This window comes from Atractosteus spatula, chromosome 11 (genome assembly GCF_055471065.1).
Source record: "Atractosteus spatula isolate fAtrSpa1 chromosome 11, fAtrSpa1.hap1, whole genome shotgun sequence".
Taxonomy (NCBI): Eukaryota; Metazoa; Chordata; class Actinopteri; order Semionotiformes; family Lepisosteidae; genus Atractosteus; species Atractosteus spatula.
In genome coordinates this window covers 39,056,453-39,079,588 of record NC_142716.1, presented here as the reverse complement: position 1 = coordinate 39,079,588, position 23,136 = coordinate 39,056,453, and the positions used below count along the sequence as shown (strand labels likewise).

Genomic DNA, 23,136 nt, shown 5'->3' with positions numbered 1-23,136 from the left:
AGAGAGAATTCCACCCCTAGCCAGAGTTCATGGGTATGCTAGACATTAAAATGGCTATTGATAGCAGACCAACCAATCCTTCAATCCTTTGAATAAAGAACATATACTGACTGGCATTAATAAGGGAAAATATTTTATTGGTTCCAATACTTATCTGTTGCTTTTTTATTGCCTCTCTGTAGAGTTTAGTTTGTTCTATCTTTATTAATATGTTTGAGCTTTGCTGTTTTGGTACATGTACATTTCTATGGATGAATTAGCATGTACGACTACATAATTTGAGTGCATTAAACCCATTTACTGGCTTGTTTTTGTTTCACAATTTTGTCAGTTGGAACTGAATTTTAATAAGAAACAGTTAAGGCATGGCTCTGTTATAGTCCCTGCAGTTTTCTGTTTAAAAGTAACATCTTCCCTAAATGCACATGCTGTTATAAACAGAAGGACCTCTTGCACACAGTGTTACACCTACATGTTACAGAAACAGGTCAACAAAAAGGAGCTACATGGATAATGTGCCAAATGCTTTTCTAATATTAATTACACAAACATCGTCTTATACTGTATACAGCTAGGACCTTTACTACTTTACTGGTTCTTAAGAAAATTGTGGAATGAGTGTCATTACTCTCCTATGAACACGTGCTTCTATCCAATTTTGTTATATATATAAGCACGCTCTGTGCAGCCTAATTGGAATCTCCTGTTAAATACCGCAATACCCATCCCAACTCAGTGTCATCATTTGTGTCCATACTTAGGCAATGATGATCTCCAAATAAGTGTCAAGGTAAGCAATCATACTCCCACAAACCAAAAATACTGCAAAAGGTAAACCATCAACAGCAAGACCTAGCCAACATCTCACAACAACACACCAGGTGAAGCAAATTATTCATTTAGGCTGAGAACAAATACAACTGGAATTTAAAATGTCCCTTTTTTGCATCAACTTTAGTTTAAGTTTATATAGCTGGGGTTGCTGGAGCAATCTTGGTAAAGTACCTTGTTCACGGGCACAGAACCAGTAACCCCACCTGGAATATGAATGCACAACACTTTAGGTTGAAGTCCAGACCCCAAACCACTATTCCATCCTCCCACCTGAAATTCAGCCAAGGCATGTCGGATATCACCCCTGCTTTTCTTGCTGTAATGAATTATTGAAAATAAAAAGGGGGGTTTTGAGACCAAATTTAGAAGAGATGAAGATACCTGTTTAATTTTTAGAAGCATTTATAACCAAACACTCAGTGACAGTATTTAGAAAACTTAGAAAAGTCCATATATAGCCACCACCCCCAAAATGAGATGGAACAATCCAAGGGCACCCAGGCTTTCTGTCGATCAGCTTCTCTGAGGCTGGTTGTACATTTGGTTAAAGAATTTCATGGTCTTCTGCGGATATTTCAAAACAAGAGGACAAATGAATATCTCATGTTGACTCACAGACAAGAGTTGCTGAAAGTTGAAATTTTACTGCATCTTGGCTAAAATGTCTCTGATGTTCTATACTCTGATGTTTTTAAGAACAGTACCCTGTGAAGATGAATAATAACCATTAATCAACACCTTAGACATTTATTTGTTATATATAACTGACTGAGGGAAACAGTGAGGATTGTGGAAGCCTTTATCTCCTTGTGACTTTTGATGTCACTACACTGACACGTTCTTTCCCAGACAAAATCCACCTGGATAGGTTAATCTCAATCTACCACCTAAATATACATCAATCTTCTGGTAAAACCTGCAGGAAAAAAACTGTAAGGGTAGATCTTGGTTCTCCACAGAATCTCATTTTCTTCAGGTGGTTCCAGCAGATCGATCCACAAAACAAGATTTGAGCCATTGAACTTCATTGGGCCAACCACAGAAGCCCACAGTGAAGCCTCCTATTTCAAGTCTGCCTTCAGTCACTGGGGCTAGCGCACTGGTTCTAGGTTCAGGCTCCATTACTCAAAGCTCAGCCCTGATGTTTTTTCACACACACAGATCAGGAAAGTTAATTAATCAGAGAGAACATTTGTTTTTAATTTTCCTGTCCCCATTTAGAGCTATCATGTAATAATTAATTCCCAGTTCCTACAAAACCCATAATTTTACCACAGGAACCAGGAGAGGTGAAGACAATGTACACATTTTCCATAACACACATGGTCAAACCATTTGGTTTCTTTTGCATAGGAAGCAAAAGACCAGAGAGAGACCAGGTTGGACTGGAATTGAGGACCCAGGCCCACTGTCATCTGGCCAATGTCATTGTCATGCCTGTCACCTGCACTGCAGTGCGCTGGACCAGCAGTGTGTTGTGATGGATTGCTCTCACACAAACCACTCTGTGTGCTTGAAACCTGCAGCTGAAGAAATAAGAAAGAAATACAGAAAAATGTTTTAAAAGTCTGACAAAAGTGCAAAATGCTACAGTGTCTTAGGAATGGTGACCAATAAATTTGTGCTTACAAAAGGATGTATGTGCGATACTCTTACATAGGCATAAAGACAAGAAACAAATGTTGCTCTCAGATGCAAATACTTAAATTCTTATGCATCAGGTTGAGTCAGAAGAGGCTAGATGGCTTGTTTGTACTTTGTAGTAAGACTGTAATGAGTGATGATGGTAAATTTCGGGTTGCCAATAAGTGTGAGAGTTATCTGTGTAAAACTAAAATATTAAAATCATGCTGTGTGGTGAAGCTCAGTGAGACTTATTTAGTCAGCGGGGAAAACAAGTTAAATCATAGCGAAGCACTTTTTATACAGCATTTTACACAACCACAAACCTATACCGCACACAAACGGTACTCTGAATAACATTCAGATGATCAGATAAAAAGCACTTTTTATACAGCATTTTCTCCTACTATACTTACTCAAGACTGCAAACAGACTACATCCCACAATCTCTCTTTGCCTTGACAGTTTACAAAATGTTATCAGTGCATAGCCTGACCCTGTTGCCTACAGATTCTTTGTTTCTACTACTTTCGCATTTTTAACACATATTGCTTTATAATACAGAGCCATGCTTGTTATGGTTTACCATACTGTATCTTGTAGTTTGGTTTTTCATGAACAAGTTTTACTACATTTTTATTATTTCTCTGAGGTTTCTAAATGCTCCACTGAATATAAGGCAAAGGAAAGACATTGGGTTGAAGATACAAAGAAAAAATGCAATAACAGCTTAGTTTTGTAAAAGCAATGTAAATGTGCAGTAAATGTAGTAAAAAGTACAAAATAGTATGGCAGGCTTACAATGGCACACTGGTAGGAGGTTAGACTAGCACTCACCAATTCTATTTACAATCTCCTCGCACTCCTGGGCAGAACTGGCCCGCATCACCACACAGCTGAAAGAGCAGGCCTCTGGGGTCTCTGGGCAATCTCTGCAACACAGCCAATCACAGAGCTGAGCTGCCACGGGCTGAAGCCAATTGCAACATGTGCCAGCACCTGCTTTCAACCAATCACAAATGTGTGCTACTACTGCAGCCTGCTGGACACACTTCAGGACAACCACACAGACAGAAACAACACTTGCATCACTGTGTGGGATTCCTTCAGATCCCCTTCTAAAGGGAGATTTGGAAAGTCTAATTCACAGTGAAGCACAGTGGAAAACTGAGGTACAATTCAGTAGTGTAGTATGTGAAATGTTCCAAAGGCTTGTGTTCTAAGACCCTTTGTATCTTTGCCTGTCTGTAGACACTAATAAAGACTGAAACAAATAAGAACGTATCCACGCTGCTTCAAAACAAAAAAAAAGTATTGGTTCCAGGAATGCAGAATGCACATTCCTGTAACAAAGCTGAATAGTGAAATAAAAAATGGCCAACAACTGAACTGCTAACAGGAGGATTAAAGTTTACAATCAAAAGGTGAATGTATGTTACATATAGTTCCTCACACTTATACATTCTACATCAGGGGTCCCCAATGATATGTGCCCAAGGTCACAAATCCTTGAGACACTCCAGGGGTCCCTAGATACTCAGGAAAATTGGTTACCCCAAGATTTAGTATGAATGAATGTTAGAAAGGCCAAATAAGAGAAAAGGCTGTTTGGACCACCCATCTCATCTGATTCTATTTCATTCTTATCTCATAACCAGTACTGAGTGACCTAGGAACACATTCCAAGAAGTATAACATTGCGATAGGAAAAGGCGTTTTCAGTAAACAGTCAACCTAACCCTGCATATCTCTGGGAGATAGGAGGAAAATAGAGCAGATAGTGAAAAGCCACAAAAACACAAGGAGAACATTCAAATTCCACACAGACAAGTACTCCCCAGCCTGTAATGAAACCCAGTGGAGTTTATCTTCAAACCCTGAAAAAGATATGCAGGCACTTATTTCTCTCTCATTTCTTTCACACTGGATTTGTTTCAGGGTAAAAAAGCTTCACATATCCTCATCTATCATATAGCTATTATATATTATATATGCTTAATTGAAAGAGTCAGTCTATTCTCTGATCCCAAGTGACAAATGCAGTACCTCATGGAAGCTTTTCACTCGTCTAATAGCTCAGCAAATCCTTACTTCAAGGGGTGAAAAAACGCTGTCATAATTCTTTCATCCAGACTACACAACACAATAAAGCAATGTGTACTGTATAAAAGCCCTATAGCAACTTATAAAACACACAAGAAACACTAAGCTGTATCTGTAGAAAGTCCCTGTCTGTTCTGAAGTCCTTAATCGTGTCGTCCATAATTTTCAGACTTATCTCTACCAGAGAGTTCTGCTCTTGCCTTCAGCTGAAACTATGTCTTGTTATAGACTGGTTGTAAAGGAGTATTCATGTCATTATACCTTGTTCTGTAGTGCTTGTGACGGAATTTATTTGGTGTTTATAGCCTCATTCAAGAGGCATTTTTGTACCTAAGGACCTGAAACTGAGGAGCACCATTTTTTTCCCTGGCACATAACACTCTTCTTGCACTGTATAACAGTGTAAACAGCACTGCGATTTTCTTGGCAGCACGTGTGCAATCCTGCTGGTTGAACAGCAAGACATTAAATCACAGGAAGTGATTTTTAAGACCAACAGAAGGAGCAGTGTCAGTACTCACGCCACGCAGAAGGCGAAGATGGTTTGGTCCGAGCGACTGTAGCGCCCCACGCAGGAGATCTCTGGGTAATGGTGCTGGAAGAGCTCCTGACAGATGTGGTGGAGGGGGTTTGGGGGGAGCAGAGAGAGGATGAAGACAGTTTGCTAAGGTAACTCAACAGGTTTTATACAGGCAAAAGGATTTATTTATGTGTGTGACATTGTGACCACTGGGATGACCTTTTGTGCACCAGAACACTGAAGAATTGTACCCCCATCTCTAATCCTAAATTAGGCCACACAGTTGAATGTATGTGTGCACACTGTACTGGTTTCTCTAAAGACAAGAGGGATGTTCCAGTAAACACACCATGAGGGATATTATGTGTGCTGTAATGGCCAGCAGGTGTATTGTATTTTTAATAAATACACCTAATTCAGCAATCCTTAAAAGTGAAATGGCTACAGCAAGGAAACCTTAACAAATGAACAGTTATCCTAACTTCAATTTCTGTGTGCTTTCATATCCTATATTCCTTCTGCAAGCTTTACAGTTTGAATATCAGGGGATTGAAATTGAATTTCCGGGGATTTAAAAAACTGTCTTGGAAAATATATTCAAGCATGTTGCTATTGGGAGACGTCAATCCTACTTTGGCCAGCAGTGGCAGTGAGTGCCCAGGCCCCTGGCACAATATTCCATATTGTGATTGGAAATAGGATAGGAAATCATATGAACAAAGACTAAGGGATATAGAACATATGATGTAATATTATAATAATAACAAACTTTATTTTATATAGAACCTTTAAAGGTAGCTTCTCAAAGCGCTTTAATAGTTAAGGTTTTTCTAAACATGGAAAAATAAATGGGGTAAATTTAGGTTAGGTTTTTTACAGGAGCTATAGATAAAATTTAACTCATCACAAACAGCCATAAAGCTATACTGCACACAAAAGGTACTCTGAATAAACTTTCAGATAATGGATAAAAATAACAAAGAAATGTACCTTTTTTCTGTACATTTTACTATATAGTGCAGAACAAATTAATGTTATCAAAACATTTAGGTAGTGCAGCTCATGCAGGGCCATGATCAATAGCCATCCAGTCAGATCCAAAGCTACCAAAACCAACATGACCAGGACATGCAGAAGAGGCATTCTGGATAAAGACGTGTCATTTTGATAAGCTGTAGAAAGACCATCCAATTGTACCCTGGAAATGGAATAGTACAAGGGTTTCCAGACTGGAAATATTTGATGACTTAAGTGTAGGCAAGGTTATTGAAAGATGCAGAGCATTGGGACTTATTTATAAAGGCCTCTCCATAGAGTTCTTGCAAAAAAAGAGCATGTGTTAGAAATGAATAGAAGCTATAGGGAACCAATAAGTAAAATGAAGAATTGGCAGCAGGTAGCAGTGAGTTTGTTAGAGGTGGGGAGTGGGTGTGCTTGTTTGCTGACATAGATGGACATTCTGGCACTTTTTTATCTTTGGACAGATCATATATTTATCCCAAATGTGGACATGAAACGTCCTATAGTAACTTCACTGCAAAATATGTGGTAGAATTGTGATAGGGAAGTAAATTGAGTTTTCAATTTTTCAAAGAAGGGGAAAAGTCAGAGTCTAGAATGAGTGAATGATAACTTGAAAACTCCTTTTAACAGGCCACAAGAAACGCCAGGTATGGTAGTATACTATATCTAAAAGATGGTTTGGCACCGGCCAAAAGGAACCCATACAGACTGCACTAAAATATTACTTGAGGATACCACTCCAAGAGTAGCAAAAGTAAGTTAGACAACTAAGGGTTAAGTGACACAGGCAAAGGTCAGTCTACTTTTCAGCATTTTTTCTGTTCCTTCTTCTAATCTTTGATTCTGTTTCCTACGCAAGATGTTACAACAATACTGCTGTTGTTCTAAGAATGTCACACAAGACAGATTTTCTGAGCTGGGAAAGAACAATGATGTGCAGAAATTACTTCTGTGCTGACCTGTGTCAGTAATATTTCTTCTGTCCTGTCTGTATCAGGAGAAGGTGACTGTAGTTTGGTAAATGGTGACCAGCTGCAGCGAGGAAAGCTCAGTGTGTCAGTGGACTGAAGATCAGAGAGATCACAGAGACACTCACCTGTTTGGAGGACTTCTCTATGCAGATGACGTGGGTCTCCTTCAAATCGAACAGCACGGTCTGAAAAAGGAAGGAGAGAAGACAATGACAGCTATGTCCCCCTAGGGGGCAGTGTTGGGCTATCCCAAACCCAGATCTATCCTCCTCTTCCATCACCATTCCTTCCCCCCCCCCAGAGGCTAGGATTCCAAAATAAATTGGGAAAATTAGCTGATGCTCTTGTGGGATTTCTTCTTATGTTTCTTCTTTACTACCACTTTCTCACTCTCTGTTCCTGAAATTTTCTAGTGGAAACTGGTTTTGGATTTTACTTTCCATTACTTCTTACCAATTAACACCCAGAGTCTCTTCTTTAATCGCGCATGAGAAAGAGAGGGAAAAAAAACACAAATGAGAACTGAAGTCCTCAGACACAGTGCCTGGTTAGCAGCGCTGTGGCTAGCTGAGGACTGAAGTGCACACCCTAAATGATGGTGCCAGAAAAGACTCACACTGACAGGACGCTCCTCTGTCTTAGGGGGGCAGGAGTTGTTCGCCTTCCATCCCTGCTGCTCACTGTGCTGCTCTTCAAAATGCAGATGGCTCTTAAAGAGCAACAACACAAGATCTGTCTTCTCCCTGTCTTCTGATGCTTAAGGCATGCTAGGGTTTAGAGCAGGTATCTTCATAAAATACAATCACGTGTCCTCCCCTATTTATCAATGGCATCTCTTGACAGCAGCATACATGAGTTTGCCATCCAGCCACTCTATGTATCCACACACTGCCCCCTTTCTGCTAACCAAAATCTGCAACCCAGCATCGAGCAGCGTTCAGAAATGGTGGAGATCCATTGAGGCTGTAGTTTGGTTCCTCTGCCCTCTGCCCTTACCTTTCCTGGCAATTTCTGATCCAGGACCAGAGGGATTCCTTGCTGCAGAACTTCTTTCCCCCCAAACTGAAAAACAGAAGTCATGTCACACGGTCCCCCTCTCACCACTCCTGTCTCCGTTGTGCCTGCAAGCTGGTGAGATTTCAGATTTCAACTCTGTATCAAACCTACAGTGGCTCCAAAAAGCACCCCGTGTCAATAAACCAATCCTCATCTCTGAGCACCACCTCAAAACAAACTATCCTGACTATATCTCCTGATTTCACTACCGGCCTGTCTTGTATCCTATGAAAAGCTAGCACTAGCACAGCACTACTTAACACTACACAAGACCAGAGAACAATAAGAGCCTTCACTTGCAGTCTTTGTTTTACTGAATGTTTCTTATTATATTAAATCAAAATTCAATAACCCATTCAAATAACAACTTATTTGCTGTGATTTCTCAATGTAAGTCCCATAGTAACTTTATACTGTCTTGTATTTGGGTACAGTATTTTTCATGTACGTCTGTGCACACCTCTTATTTTAATCAATAGCTAGGTAAACACCAACCATAATGTATTTTTCTTTATAGGCTGTACTGTAATACAGTTGCATTATATTACTTTAAATCACCTCACTTATCTTGGATCTGCCAAGAGTTCCACAGGTAAAAGAGCTCACTCAGAGTACAAGTTGAGCCCTCTATGAGCCATTAGCTGACAAGAGCACAGCCAGGCTTGGATGGACTCAAGACAGTCTCAGGCTTCCCTGGCTTATCATGCAACAGCGAGTCCTGACTCTTGAGCACCTGTGAACTTGCAGTGACATCAGTGAGTAATAACACTACCCATCCAATCTGTGTGCACTCTCCTGGCACTCCAGAATTTGCAGTGTGTCAACTGGCACAGTCAGTGGGCGTGTTGGAGGAGTGTAAGCATAGTTCTCGCTGCCCTTGTGTTAGTGCAGGGGCAGTTGGAATGAGTCACGAATGAATAACCATGGATCACAACAATCATGTCAAATGATGAACTACAGTACAGAATTCTAAGCCACCCTCTATGGAAACCATACTATGATGCTTTGCTGAATCTCCTGGTTTATTAAAGATTCCACAATTATTTTCAGAAGGTCAGAGGGGCTAACCTCAGGCTAAATTCTACTCTGAGCATGCACAATCTGCTCTTACTAAAGTTCCCTCATAAATCAACCAGTGAAACAATTTCTCACTCCTCCTGATGTACTGTGTAGTGGGGCTGCTGTTGCACAATGGCTGAGCAGTATCACCCAGGTGGGGCAGCACTTTAGTGGCAGATAATGTGTTTCCCTGGTTATAAGTAAAGTGTTATCATTTGGAATGAAAAAAGCTATAAAAGCTACAATTATTATTTATTTACAAATGTGCTTCAAAAATATGGTTTTATCCATTCTAAAGAGGCTTAAAATGTTCTATTCCTATCACTTTTGCAGCTGTAGGCTTTTTGATTAAATGCTTTTTTTTCTCCTCTGTGGGTTGCCATTGTAGGTGGGATTGTTTTGTTATGTTATTGTTTCTAATTGCTTTTTTGATTGATTATAAAAATAAACAACATAGATATTAACAAAAAAAGGTAGTTACTCAAAACTCCATCAACCTTAACCTGGGGTCCTACTGCAGACGTAAAAAGCTAGTGGCACATGGCTACTTCAAAAAGAAAAAAGAAGGAAAAAAAACATAGTTACCACTCCTACATCTGCTTTTCCCAGGTACTTCACGATGTACACAATCCTGAGAATGGGGGAGAAAAATGAAAGCTGTGATTGTGTCCTTTATTCAGCTCATTTCTCCAAAACCTATCAACTGCTTTGATTAAAGTCTCCCTTTCAGCCAAGATAGTCCCTGAGCAGCCACTGAAATACTCTTAATTTTTTTACATCTGATCACATAACAAAGTCAAAAGAACACCCATTCCCTTACCGTCCATCCCGAAGGCACTGTGTTGCCCCCTCCTCCATTGAAACCTGCGATTTGGGGTACAACTGGAATTTGGGGTTCTCCTGCTGCAGGGCCTTCAGCAGCTTGACCATGGGCCGGTACACTGTGCCATCGGAGTTGAGCCACCGGATCAGCTTAAGGGTTAGGGGCTTGCCCTTCAGCCTCTGTAACACAATGCCAGCCTACAGAGAGGGGGCACAACAGTCAGAGCGGTCTGGACACATGACCTGACTGAGGAAGGAGAAGTGTGCCAGTCTGTGGGGCTGCACATGTGGACTAATGATTAGGACAGACAGACTGGGAGAGAAATGAAGGAAAGCAGAGTGTGCTGGTTTAGAGCTGAGGGACTGGAGTGTGGCTCTGTGGGTTAGTAGTTAGAATTGAGGTCCTTGGAGAGACGCTCTGTGGGTTAGGAGAAAGAGAAGGGCAGGGTGAGACTGTGTTAAATATTTAAGGAATGGGAGAAAGAACATTCTAAGTGAAAGAAAAAAATGAAAAGAAACCTCTTGGTTAACACCACGCTAACTGCTGTTGCAACAATGGCAGTCTAGGAAGACTGAAGATGCTTGATTACTTAGTACGTTTGAAAGATAATTTACTAAATACAGTGACATGAGATATCACCAAACTGAATTAGCTCATTTAACATAAGTTGCCATGGAACCGCTCTTGAAGTGAGACCAGCGGTACGTGAAACACAAGGTGAATTTGCGTCAGAGGCTGCTCCTACCCTACCTGTCCATTACAGGCGTTCCGCAATGAAACCCCATTGATCTCATCAATGATGTCACCAGGCCGCACAAAATGATCCGCATGGGCCTGACTGCCCTCCACTAACTCCAGAACAAATACTCGCTTCCCCAGGTACCTGGACCACAAAGAGAGGGACAGGGACAGTACAATACTTATGTCAGCCTGCATCACACTGTGTGCTCAAGCCACCTCCATACAGCTAGACTGTCTTAATAAGAGGTTTCACATTTTAATTGTCACAGCTTAAAGAGCAGGTTCAGAATCAGGGCATTGCCCACCCCCAATGTACGGATCACAGGTAACCAATTTCTTTAACGGGTTTCTTAAAGATCCATCTCTTTGATTCCCTCAGTGCTCAGCAAATTCTGTTGCAATGTCTTTGCTGCTCCTTAGGAAATTCTGAATAACTCGGAAACAAGTTCTCTATGGAAACGATTATGTTGACACCTTATCTTCATGCGAAAAGAACAATGCTCACATCTGTGCTACATACTAGAGCACACCAAGATGGGGAGTCAAGCAGCTGTGCCAGGTCTGTGCATACAGCCTTGGTGGGTTTGAGGATCTTACTCACATTGCTGCTTGCGCTACAGCTTATGTTGCTCTGCAGTGTACAGCAGGTATACACCCATCTCAGTCAACCAACTAATTGTATATTGTAACAAAGTAAACATTTTTGAAGGGATTTCATTTTAGAGTTGTTAAAAGCATGCTTGAAAAATAGGAAAGGAAGTTAATGCAATAAAAGGGCTAACATTTTGCAATAGGAAACTAGCCTATAGACTACAAGGTATATGTCTTTCCATAAAAATATTTTCTGCTAATGAGACCAATTGTCATGCAAGAACTCAGTTCTTGTTGAGAAGAACCATTCTGGAGCTTAAGGCACAATCACATCCTGTAGAACAATCTGTCACACTCCCATAGCATGTGTAGGTACAGTAAGTACCATATACACCATGAGTGACAGAGCCGCTGCATCTGGAACCACTGGATTGCTGTTGCATACATGAACAACATGATTAACAGATAGCTAAATTTATAGAAAGCTACAGGAAGTATTACTCCATACTAAACCCCAATCAGTGCTACACATCCACCCTGCCCAGATCTCTGTCCCATAAAAAGGCAATTGAGAGGGTACTCATTTAGAGAAGAAAGTTATGCACAAAAAGACTTCGCCCCCTGTGGAGAGAGTCCAGATGATTAGATCAGCCAAACTGTAAATTCCAATGAGAGACGGCAGTTCTCCTTGTTCCATTCCCCAAGCCTGGAGAAAACCAACCCAATTAGAATCAGTTTAGGAACAAGTAATAAGTTTATTCCATGCTGAAAAAAGAAGAAAGAAAACACACAACGTTTCGGCCGTGGAGCCTTCTTCAGGTGAGACTAGAGCAACTAGCCACTAGAATCAGTTTAGCATGGTTACTTGTATTTGTACTTGCTACAAAAACCTATGTGTGGCTATGTGAACCACAGCCCAGAACACTTCCACATTAGAACATTAACATTTTCAATGGACATAGTTTAAATGTAAGCTCCAGGACCTTTCTCTCCTTTACTCCTTTATTGCTGGTTTTGTCATTCTTTCAGTTTATTTTAGGAGGGAGTCATGACGTTGGCACTGGCACACAGGTGTACATGCTGTCTATCTCCCTAATAGGTTTAAAGCCTTAAATGTCACCTCTATACACCCTGTTTGTGTCCCATTAATGCCCCCTAGCAGAAGCCTTATTTGCTATCCAAAGTTGAGCAAGAAAGACAGGAATCAAAATTTGACTGTACTGCTTTGAGCCCCATGTGTGTCCCAGGCAAATCCCTAGGGCAGGACAGCATCTGACTAGCTCTCTTCCTTCTTGGGTGCATCATAGAGCAAGAAAAATGTAGTGTATGTTCAGCAAACTCTTATTTGCAATTGCCTCGACAAAGTACTAACAGTCAGTGCAAAACACCAAGCACAGAACAGCGCAGCAAAAGCTAAGCCTTTCCTCATCGCTTCGAGTTGCCTGATTTTCCAGCTGTATGTCCACACCTTTAATATTACTATCAGTAATCTGTCACATTCCTGGGACTCTTCATATTCCTTACTGATCAAAAACTTTGGGTTTAACAACCTTGCAGCTAACTAAGAAGCCGACTCTGGGGGACACATTTTGATCACCAGCTAAAGTGCTAACACTAGGGCAAAGATGTTAGCATCCTGAAGCTGGAGATTAGGACACAATTGTTATTTGTGCTCCAATGTGATTTTGGGATCAGAGAAAGGGGTTGAAACAGCTAATGAGGTGTGGGCTCACCGAGTTTGGCATTTTGTCATGATGAAATTTTAATGCTCATGGCTGTTGCATGACAAGTGACTTAAGCTTTAACTCCAGAGAGCAAAGACTCACCTCAAAACCATCCCCAGCTCTCTACAGGGCACAGTCTCATACGTTTCATACACCTGCAAGGCAAAGAGACCGCAGCTCACTCTTTCGACCGCGCGCTCACACCTAACAGCAGCTGTTAACAGCAACGCTACACCCCATTTTAAACAGCATTATGGAAAAGGAACAGAATGTTTCTTGGACTCTCACTTTTCTCACTGGTGAGCAGAAGGAAGAAACAGGGCAGGTTCACTGGACAGAAATGGGCCAAGATCACTGGTCAGATACGCTGGGGCAGGTTTACTGAGCATGTTCACCAGGGCACTTGAGTGACAACTTGCCAAGCTACCGTGACTGATTTGTAAGAAAATGTCAGCAGCAAAGGCAGTAAGCTGAGAGATCAGTTTGTGGGGTGTGGTGGAGGATGAGTGGGCTGTCTAAGAGCAAAGGAACTCCCATTTCTCCTCATCAACATAGCACCACACTTTGTTTCAAAATATACCAGCTATTTAGTCACCAAGTCAAGCCAAGGACAATACAGATTCGATGCCAACATACATATTGTCTCTTATCTGCTCTTCACAAATGATATAATGTGTTTCATGGTATTTGATGTGACACAGGTTAGAAGATTGGCTCCATTCTTATTTACTTAAACTAGGAGAAGGAAATTCTTACACATTAGTAATTCCTTCACATTTCATTGGAAATGTAACATTGCAAAAGGAAATGACATTTTTGTAAGATATAAAACAGCCAGAAACGATTAATGCCATGTAAATAGCAGAACCCAGTGATTTACAAAGCCGTTCCCTTTTCTTTATTCAAGACCCCAAGCAATGTCTGCAGAGCTTTGTGCAGAAATCTATGTTCTTAATTCAACTTACCGGCAACATCCAGCTTTCATCTAGGAAACTGGAATTCTGTAATCACAAGAGGATACATCACTTCACACACGTTAAAAACAAAAAAGGAAGACTACAGTTTCAGTAATCAACACTTACAAAGCCATGTGTGTTTTGTGAATAAAGATGATAGTAAGAAATTCAGTCCAAGTATTTTTGAATGGTTTTAAATAGATTTTAGATTGTTGTTTTGGTCTCAGAGCAACGATGACACATTTAGATATATATCTGCTGCATCCTGGACAGTGAAGAAACTTGAATCCCAGTGTGTCTAATCTCTCAGGGGCTCCTACATTTTTCAAGCCAGGAATGATCTGAAATCCTGTCTAGAAGAATTCTGATCTTGCCTACAAAGTGCATCGCTATAATGTGTTGGTGTCAGGCATACTGCACAGGTTGGGACCTCTGAGTTTCAGTGATATGTAATGCTCTGATCAAAAAAGCGTTCTTTCCCACTTCCTTTGTGTGTTGCCTGTTGACACATTTTTATCATATAACTGACATCCCGTCCTGTTTTTCCTCCTTTCCTCCTGTCCCCGTTTCAGACCTCTCCATCTCTTTTCCTCGTGAATCAATCACTCTGCTCCTTTCCTACTCTGCCCAAACCCCCTGTATCACACTACGGGACTTCCCTGTCATCCACCTGTCACTTCTTCTCAAGCAATAGTTGAAGAATTACATTTTTCCCTACCAGCCATTCCACTGTGTCTAATCCAGGCCCCAGGAGTCTTCCACCTAGACTACTAGCACCAGAACTAGCTCACTTTGCTTTTTCTCTTCCTCTGTTTTTGTCTGCCACTCTATTACTGCAGCCCCTCCCCTGGCTCCCTGCTTTAACTGCACTGCTCCTGTCCACCTCCTGTCTCTTATCTCACCCTATGGGTCCTCTCGCTGCTCCTCTCTAACTAGATTTTTCTGTATCCCTCTATTTCTCTGTTCACCCACAGTCAGAGCCCATGCATTCTCTCCCCACTGCCCTCAGTGACAGGATGGCTTTCGGAATCAAATCAGAACAAGACAGCTCCTGTGTCCTATCTGCTCTCACCACATCCTTCAATAACCTTCACTGGAAACATGGAACCCCAACAACCCCAACACCATGGGGTTGTCAGGATTTCTGAAAGGGGTGAGTTGTTGGACCCCTGTGCGAAGCCATGAGGAAGGGAGTTCGAGCAAAAGTAAATCCAAGATTCCAAATCCAAGTCATTAGGCAAGAGTGAAGTCAAAAGTAGGAGAACCAGGTCGTGTAGTCAAAGGAGTCAGGACGAGAATAGTAGCTCGCACAAGAGAAAGCTGTGGAAGACTTCTTAATAGTGAGCGTAGGTAAGCCGGTGAAGAGTGTTTAAATATTGAAGGGAGAGAGACGTGGTTGGATAATTAGTTCCTGGATGAGCGTGTGTGGAATTTAGTACACGTGGGAATGCCAGGGCGCTTGTGGGAGAATGTACAAGTCGTGACAGGGGTGCCTATTGCTTTGTACTCAAACTGCCTGTATGTGCTGGTTGTTTAGTTCTAAGCATTACATTTTATAGGATTGCATGGCACATGCTTTTCACTCCAAACATTATTGTGGTTGCCCTGTGATTTAATTGTGACTATTCATTTTATTTTCCTTGCATGTCACTATATTTCACTTTAAGGTAAAACTTCATATACATTATATGTTGCCCTGGATAAGGGCATCTTGCTAAGCCAATAATCTTTCATTATATATGGACACAATCAAAATACTTTTGGGGCAAAAGCTAAACTGCAACATTTCCTCCACACTCACCTGGATGTTTAAAGAGAATTCCATCTCAGACAGGACCAGCAGCAGAGACAAGAAGGGCTCTAGGAAGACAGGTTGCAAGGTCAGACAGCCTCCCAGATCCACACAACACCCAGCTGAGAAGCTGGGGTCAGAATAATCAGGATTGGGATGTTCTAGCTGAAATTCCTGTACTACGCAAGAGAAGGCTCCAATATGGTTAACCAGCAGATTCAGACACTAGGGTCAATGGAAAACCCTTGGAAAGAACAAACACAGTGTGAGCAGATTTGAAGGGTGTTTAAAGATTGCAGGATTGTAGAAGAGAAGAAGAAAGACTTACCCATAAACTCCTCATTCCTCAGGATGGATACCGCAGGATCATACCACTGTACCAAGAAGGCGAGCAAAACATCAGTCTTTGAGTAAAAACTTGTTTTAATCACCAATCACTAAACACCCAGTACAAGTGGTAACTTAACTAAACAGTAAATGAGCCTTCACATTTCTTAAGAGCTTGGTTTAAAATTAAACAGATTTCTGAATTTCTGGGAGAGCTCAGCTTCACCAAGGCAGGCCAAAGTCTTTTCTTTGAATCACGCCATGTTGGAGATCGACTCACTTTAATTTGACCAGTCAGGCAAATACAAAAGCCGGGGTTTTAATTTAACAGCTGGAAATGCCTGCAGACTCCCTGACACCAAGCTGTTTCTGCTACAGCTGGAGAGAGGTCTGGCATGTAACCTTGAAAGGAAAAATAGCAACAGAAGATGTTGAAGTCCAGCAATTGCAAACCCATGTCCTGGTTGTTGAAGGACCATTTTAGTGAGGGAACCAATTGAAAGCTTACATCAGGGACTGCACTAGGAATGTGCAATTTCAAAGAAAGGTGAAGCTTTGATTTAATGCAGGTCAAGCGTAGGAAGACATCTCAAGGACACAAATCAAAAAAAGGGAACTTGGAATTTGACTGGCACTGTGCTATGCTCTAGAAAATTCTGTTAAAAAGCTCCAAGGGAAGGAGAACACTTTGAGAGGCAAAGTAATATAATATACCTGTGAAGCTATGCTCCTGATTCAACCCCCTACTTGAAGATGCTAATCCTCTTAAAGATTCATTGAGTATGAAGGAATACAGAACTAAACAAGATCCCCGACAAGGAGATTTATATGTTTGTTAACAGTCTATCCTCACACAAACTGTAGTTCTCACCTCTAAGAGCTTTGGAGTGTGTAGGAGATGCTGAACCACATTTCCAAGAATCCTTCTGTTTAAGGCCAGACGCAGAAAATACCGCCCCCTACCCTGGGAGGTTATGACCTTTTTGCAGGTGATCGTCTTCTCTATGGCCATGGAGAGTTGGCTCAGTCTAGGAACAACAGAGAGAGAGTGTGGATCTGTGGTTCTCACCACACATGCATCTCACATTCATGACTTTCTCAGGTGCTTGCTGTCGTGTTGTTGCTTGTTTGCCACTCAGGCTTGAAGTGAGAGGGAGGAAAAGAAGGATATTGGGGGAAATGAGCAAAAAACTAAGACCAAAGACTCAGCATTAAGCACATCCAATGCGACAGCCTGAAGTTTAGAGCTGTGAGGAAGGAGAAAGGCAAACCTGGACCTGACAACCTGTCTCTCTTAACCAACTTAAATATTCTTCCTTTCTTACCAATCAACCATTGAAATACTTTAAACACTGGGGTGTTGTCTTTCTCTGACTCTCTTGAAAAGGTAGGTCTTAGAGATCTTCTGATATTCCAAATGCCCTAGTCTCCCTCTGATGTTTCCTGATGTTTTACAGTGGCTGTTAGCTAAAAAAGTGGTCTTATGTACAGTAGCTCAATAATATTTTGGGGCACTAAAACATTAAACTTGTACATTACTCCATCTGGGCCTTCAAGTCTGAGGTGTTAATCCTGCTCTACACTCAGGCACTTCTTTAGCAGTTTAAGTAACTATTTGTTCTCTCACTGCTCTTCACAGAGAAAGTGATCTGCGTCTTTTTTATTTGAAATACACTAAGAAATATTAGAAAAACATTGGGTGGGGGGCACACCTTCTGTGTTATCTGATGCTGTAAATTCCAACAGGTAGCAGTGCTAGAGGAAAGGTGGACTGTGTGCAGTTAGTCTTATTAGAACAGGGTTTACCTGCCACAGGAATCCTGCTGGGGCAGTTGCTCCAACCAGTGCCAGTAGTCTTTCCTGATTAGGCCCAGCACTGTCTCTGAGGACACACCGGAAACAGCACATCACCAACAGAGCACTGGCTCTCTTAACACACAGGGTTTCCTCTTGTTTGTAACAAATATTATGTTCTTAAAAGAAATATAAGTCCATGAGACTTTCTTCCAGGGTGTCAGTCAGTCCATTTTATCAGTTAGGCTGTCCTTCACTATCAACCAGTAGCAGTCAGTGTCAGTCTAACAGTGTTGGTCAGTCACAGTGTCAGTTAGTCATCCAGTGTCCGTCAACCAGTGTCAGTCAGATATACTGTAGTGTCAGTCAGTTATAGTGTCAGTTACCCAGTGTCAGTCAGGTATAGTGTCAGTCAGAGCCAGTCAGCCAGCTAGCAGTCTTTAAGTTCATCAGCTTATCATTCCATCATGTATCCCACGAGTCAGGAGGTCAGATGGCCTATCTGTCCATACTCACGTTGCAGGCCCTTGCGCAGGATGATCTCGAGCAGCTGGCAGCAGGAAGACAGGTGGGGGCTCTCGTCTGTCACAGCTCCTCCCTCTGACTGCAGGTTCAGGATGCACACTAAAAGCAACACACACAACACACACTAAACTCACTTAACAAAAATGAATGTCAGGAATTGGTTGAAGAAGCATTATGTACATCTACAACCAGAATTCAGCCTACTCCATTGCATACTCTGAAACAAACGCATACATATAGTACGTTCCTGTGGATTTTTACCACAGCTTGACACTAGTCTTTGACTAAATAGTCACTAACACACTGACAATACCAGACCTTTGCTTAATCAATTTCGTACTTTCTTCAGAAAAAAACATTTTAGAGTTTAGTTTGCAGATTACTATTATAATTGAAACATTTAAGATTTCCTTAATAAAATCTAGAATCAAAGCAATTATGAAGCAGTTTCCCTCTCTGGTCTTTCCTGTCATTCTTCCACTAGAGTTGCTAGTTAGCTAATCATTTGTTTGCAAAATCTAAATCTATACGGACGTTTTTTCTACACTGCCTTGAAGTTATACTTTACGTGCACATTTTTGACAGCAGTCAATAGTGTCAAACTTGACAGTAGCTCTCAAGAGAGAAGATGTTGCATATTTATCAACCCTTTAAGATGCAACCTAGAGCAATATATTTCAAAGCATTGATCCATCCATCCTCCCAATTTATAACCGTTATATCCAATTCAGGGTCGCAAGGGGTTGGAGTCGATTCTGTCCAGCAATGGGATACACCCTGGATGGGATGCCAGTCCATTTCAGAGCATAAACAGACCCAAACACAAATACACACATCCTCACAGCTGGGCCAATTTTGCCAGAAGGCAATTAAAGTACTGGCATGTCTTAAGACTGTGGAAAGAAACCAGGGTACCCAGAAGAAACCCATGGAAACACAGGGAGAGCATACAAATTACACTAAGATAATACCTGTGGAACAGAAATTGACCCAAGCCCCAGCACTGTGAAGCAGCAACGCTAACCACTGCACCACTGTCTCACCGATACCTAATGATTTCAACTTTTTCTTATGGGTTGACATTTGCTTGTAACCAAACAAGCTTAACCCTCTCCAGGTCTCGATGATTTAACAAGGTCTGGAAAAACCTGTTGGACAATAGCCACTGAGGAGCACTCATATAGAAACACAGCTGGCAAGAACGTACCATTCATGTGTTTTCCCCCACATAAAAGCTAATTATCTAAGCACTGCATGCTTAAGTAGTTGCAAGATTTTACTGTGATGCCCTTGAGGGAGGCTAAATGTCTTTTGGTGTCACAACTGCTGAGCTGTGCTGCAATTTTGTGGGATGAATCCAAAATGTGCATTTGTTCTGCAACAGAAAGAGGAGGGCTTTGAGGTAAAAATATATATAGAGATTTTGATTAGGCCACCGACACGTGATCTTTCAAGACCAAAGACTTGGTTAGTCATATTTCAGAAATGAACGTCAGAAATTGGTTGAAGAAGGATAATGTACATCCACAACCAGAATGGAGAAAGGATTCCCACTAAACAAAATTCTTTTAAATTTCAGGTTTTACCAACAGCAGGCTCTGGTACAAATATCAGATTTTTCAGTCTGTAAAATACCTCAGTCTGGAGCAGGGGTTATTGATTACCCAAACATACAGTGAAGGAATAATGCCATATTTTTTCACCCATCTTTTGTCATCATTTCCTCTACAAGACTGAAAGAAAAAGCAACCTTTTCACATGGCAATGTTGTTGTGAAAAATGACTGGACAACAGGAGTATTGAATTGAGAGGGAAATAGAGTTTATGGTGGCATACTAGTTAGCTTTGCGTCCTTGCAGAGCTGGAGCCTTGGGTTCAATTCCTGGGGTGCTATAAGCATGGAGTTTGCATGTTCTCCATGTTCATGTGGGTTTCCTTCAGGTGCTCTGGTTTCCTCCCACTGTCCAAAGACATACTGGAAGGTTAACTGGCTTCTAGTCAAACTGATCCTGGTGAGTTTGTCTGTGTCTGTGTATGCCCTCCAATGGACTGGTGAACCATCCAGGGTGTATCCCATCTTGCGCCAGTTGCTTGCCAGGATAGACTCCTGCTCCCCTCAACCCTATACTGGATAAGTGGTTAAAAATGGACAGATAGAGATGTTTGACCCCAATGTCATGTTACATGTGAAGTTGTGCTTTTCTCCAATGTCAATTACTACTTGACATTAACTTGAATTAGATTTATTTAAAATGCCAAGAACAATGTCATAGACTGCAATATATACAAACCCAGCTCTCAAGAGAGATGACAGGAACTCAAGATAAACAGTACATTAGTACAGCACTTGACACTAAACCATTTAGCAAATGCATAATGTATTTACACCCATACCTTATTTACATGACTATTGAGCTTTGGAATTTGATAGTTAAATAGAAAATTATTGCATCACATTACACCTGCATCTCATATGCCTCACGGCCTTATGCTACTCAGGACAAACAAAGTTGCCTTTTCTTTGAAAACTGAAAAGCATGGTGAAAACTATCACCCACACCAGATCTCCACTAATTTTGAAGCTATACTCCTCAAATACAGAATCAAAAGAATGACATTGCAACATTCATGCTGTAGTTATACTGTAGTAATAGTAACCATTTAGTACTGGCAATATTGGTGGAATGATCATGTTCAAGAAACAATTTGGATTCGAACAGACAAGAAAGCTGTTATGTAATGTTCAGCTCAAACACCGTTTAGAGAAAACCTGGAACTGGAGAAGATTTTCTTTGGTATTGTTACCAAGCCAGCCTGATTCTGCTTCCCGTATGCCTTAAAGCCTTAAAGAATAAAAGTTTTAAGAATACCGACCAGCAGGAGGAAATAGTTCTAAACAGAGACACTCCATCAGTCTAATATTTGTTTCACGCCTCTCTGCATCGACACCTGGGTCCCCAGTTTGACAAACTGTATTATTGCGATGCGTCATCAGGGGGTTCTTAAGTAAGACGAGCAGAAGAAATGCTTTAAATCTTTGAACGCAGCCACTGTAGAATTGGCACCAAAGCGGTAATTACCAACATCTGCGTATATTATCTCAAACACATTCGCTTGAAAATAAGTGCAATACATGCTAGTACTTCACGGTGTTTCAGCAATAATTAATTATACTGTACCCTATTATTCAGCTACTGTACAGCTGAGAGCTTGAAAATCGCTAAGATAAAGAAGTCCCGAATGTTTCGATGATATAATTGAATTGAATGGAATTTTATTATGTTCTCTATTTATAACGGCACTTCTTATAATGCCACTTAAAATGCGGGCTAAAGTCGCATATTAAAAATGCGGGTATTGAGCTGGGAACTGTAGGAACGCAACAGGTCCGAGAGCCGATCCGCGATAGCTGGGCGGAGGGGCTGTGGTGTTCAGAGTGAATCACCAGGCGAACTGCTGCACACAAGTAAGTGCTTTTCCCCAAGTGTTATAAAATCGCATTGATCAGTTAAGTTTTTTCTTCCACGCCACGTAATTGCAGGTGTCTATATATGAAAGACTGTTTTCCCGCAACACACCACATCTGTCTATCCGTACCAGTCCGTAGTTATCTTGGTCCTGAGCCTGTGCCTTCCCGTGCTTCTTTCAACTCAACCCGCTTGCGCTACTTCTCTTACGTCTCTCTATAAACGCGCATCCTTTACACCCATCTAATACTAGTTCAACTGCAATCAAGTAGAATGATCCCGCATGGTGAAAAGAAAAAGAAATCGAATTCTGTAGTTAAGAAGTACGGGGTTACACTACCCGGACAATCGGACCCTGGAGTATGACGTCTCTCCCACCGTTCTCCGACGTCCACTGAATTCCCCACCTTTGAGAGTGCCGAGCAGGGGGTCCTTCGGCGACATCTCTACCGGTGTGCAAGGTCTCTTTCCAGATGCGCTCCAACACACAGCCCGTCACTCTTGCCAACTATCCGGCGCACTTCCGCAAACTCCGTTTACATACCGGGACACACCATCTCTGTCGCACACCAGGGAGAGAGATGAAGAATCCGACATGAGCGGAGAGAGCCGAGGAAACACCTTTCAAATCGAGATTGTTCCAGTAGCATCATCTCTGCTCGCTTAATATATATATATTTTAAAATTTAATCAATCATATTCATATTCATCCATCGCGAAAAGGTGAAAATGATTGACGGACTGACTGCTTCGGAAAAGTAGACGCAGTTACAATCTCAATTTTGTGTGCTAGGAAACGCCCCCTTGTGGAAGCGGATGCGAAATAACTTGAAATCTTACCATTCTCACATACACTGAAACGTTAAGCCCTTGATGATTGAAAAGAAAATATATAAAATTATTATTCTCTGTCCACCACTAATTCTGACATTTGAATAAGAATTCCAGGGAGATCATAACGTTTAGCTTCCACAAAAAAAAACCCCACAAAAGATAAAATATCTTAATTTTAAGATGTTTTTTTTATAGAATACAGCAAGCCATTTTTAAGAATCCAATGTGTAGGCTAAAATGGAATGTGATTATCCAATGTTTTAGACAGATGGATGGAATAAATTGTTTTCCACATGTATCTGTGTCACATCACCAGTATCTACTTGAGTCATTTGAGCTACTTACTTACAATCTTTTAGGAGTAAATATATAT

At 41.3% G+C, this 23,136-nt stretch overlaps 1 protein-coding gene across 1 annotated transcript; it reads right to left on the bottom strand.

Annotated features, from left to right (window-relative positions):
- Nucleotides 1-1,191: 1,191 nt before the first annotated feature.
- Nucleotides 1,192-22,737, bottom strand: LOC148824016 (uncharacterized). Its single transcript, XM_088926593.1, has 16 exons — nt 22,337-22,737; nt 18,454-18,561; nt 17,950-18,025; nt 17,015-17,171; nt 16,145-16,190; nt 15,826-15,884; nt 14,034-14,069; nt 13,171-13,223; nt 10,763-10,895; nt 10,010-10,209; nt 9,775-9,820; nt 8,071-8,136; nt 7,200-7,259; nt 5,082-5,167; nt 3,295-3,389; nt 1,192-2,360 (listed from the first exon to the last, which is right to left on the bottom strand). Exons 1-16 carry the CDS (start codon nt 22,371-22,373, stop codon nt 2,326-2,328), a joined length of 1,293 nt encoding a protein of 430 aa, XP_088782719.1. The 5' UTR covers nt 22,374-22,737; the 3' UTR covers nt 1,192-2,325.
- Nucleotides 22,738-23,136: the final 399 nt, after the last annotated feature.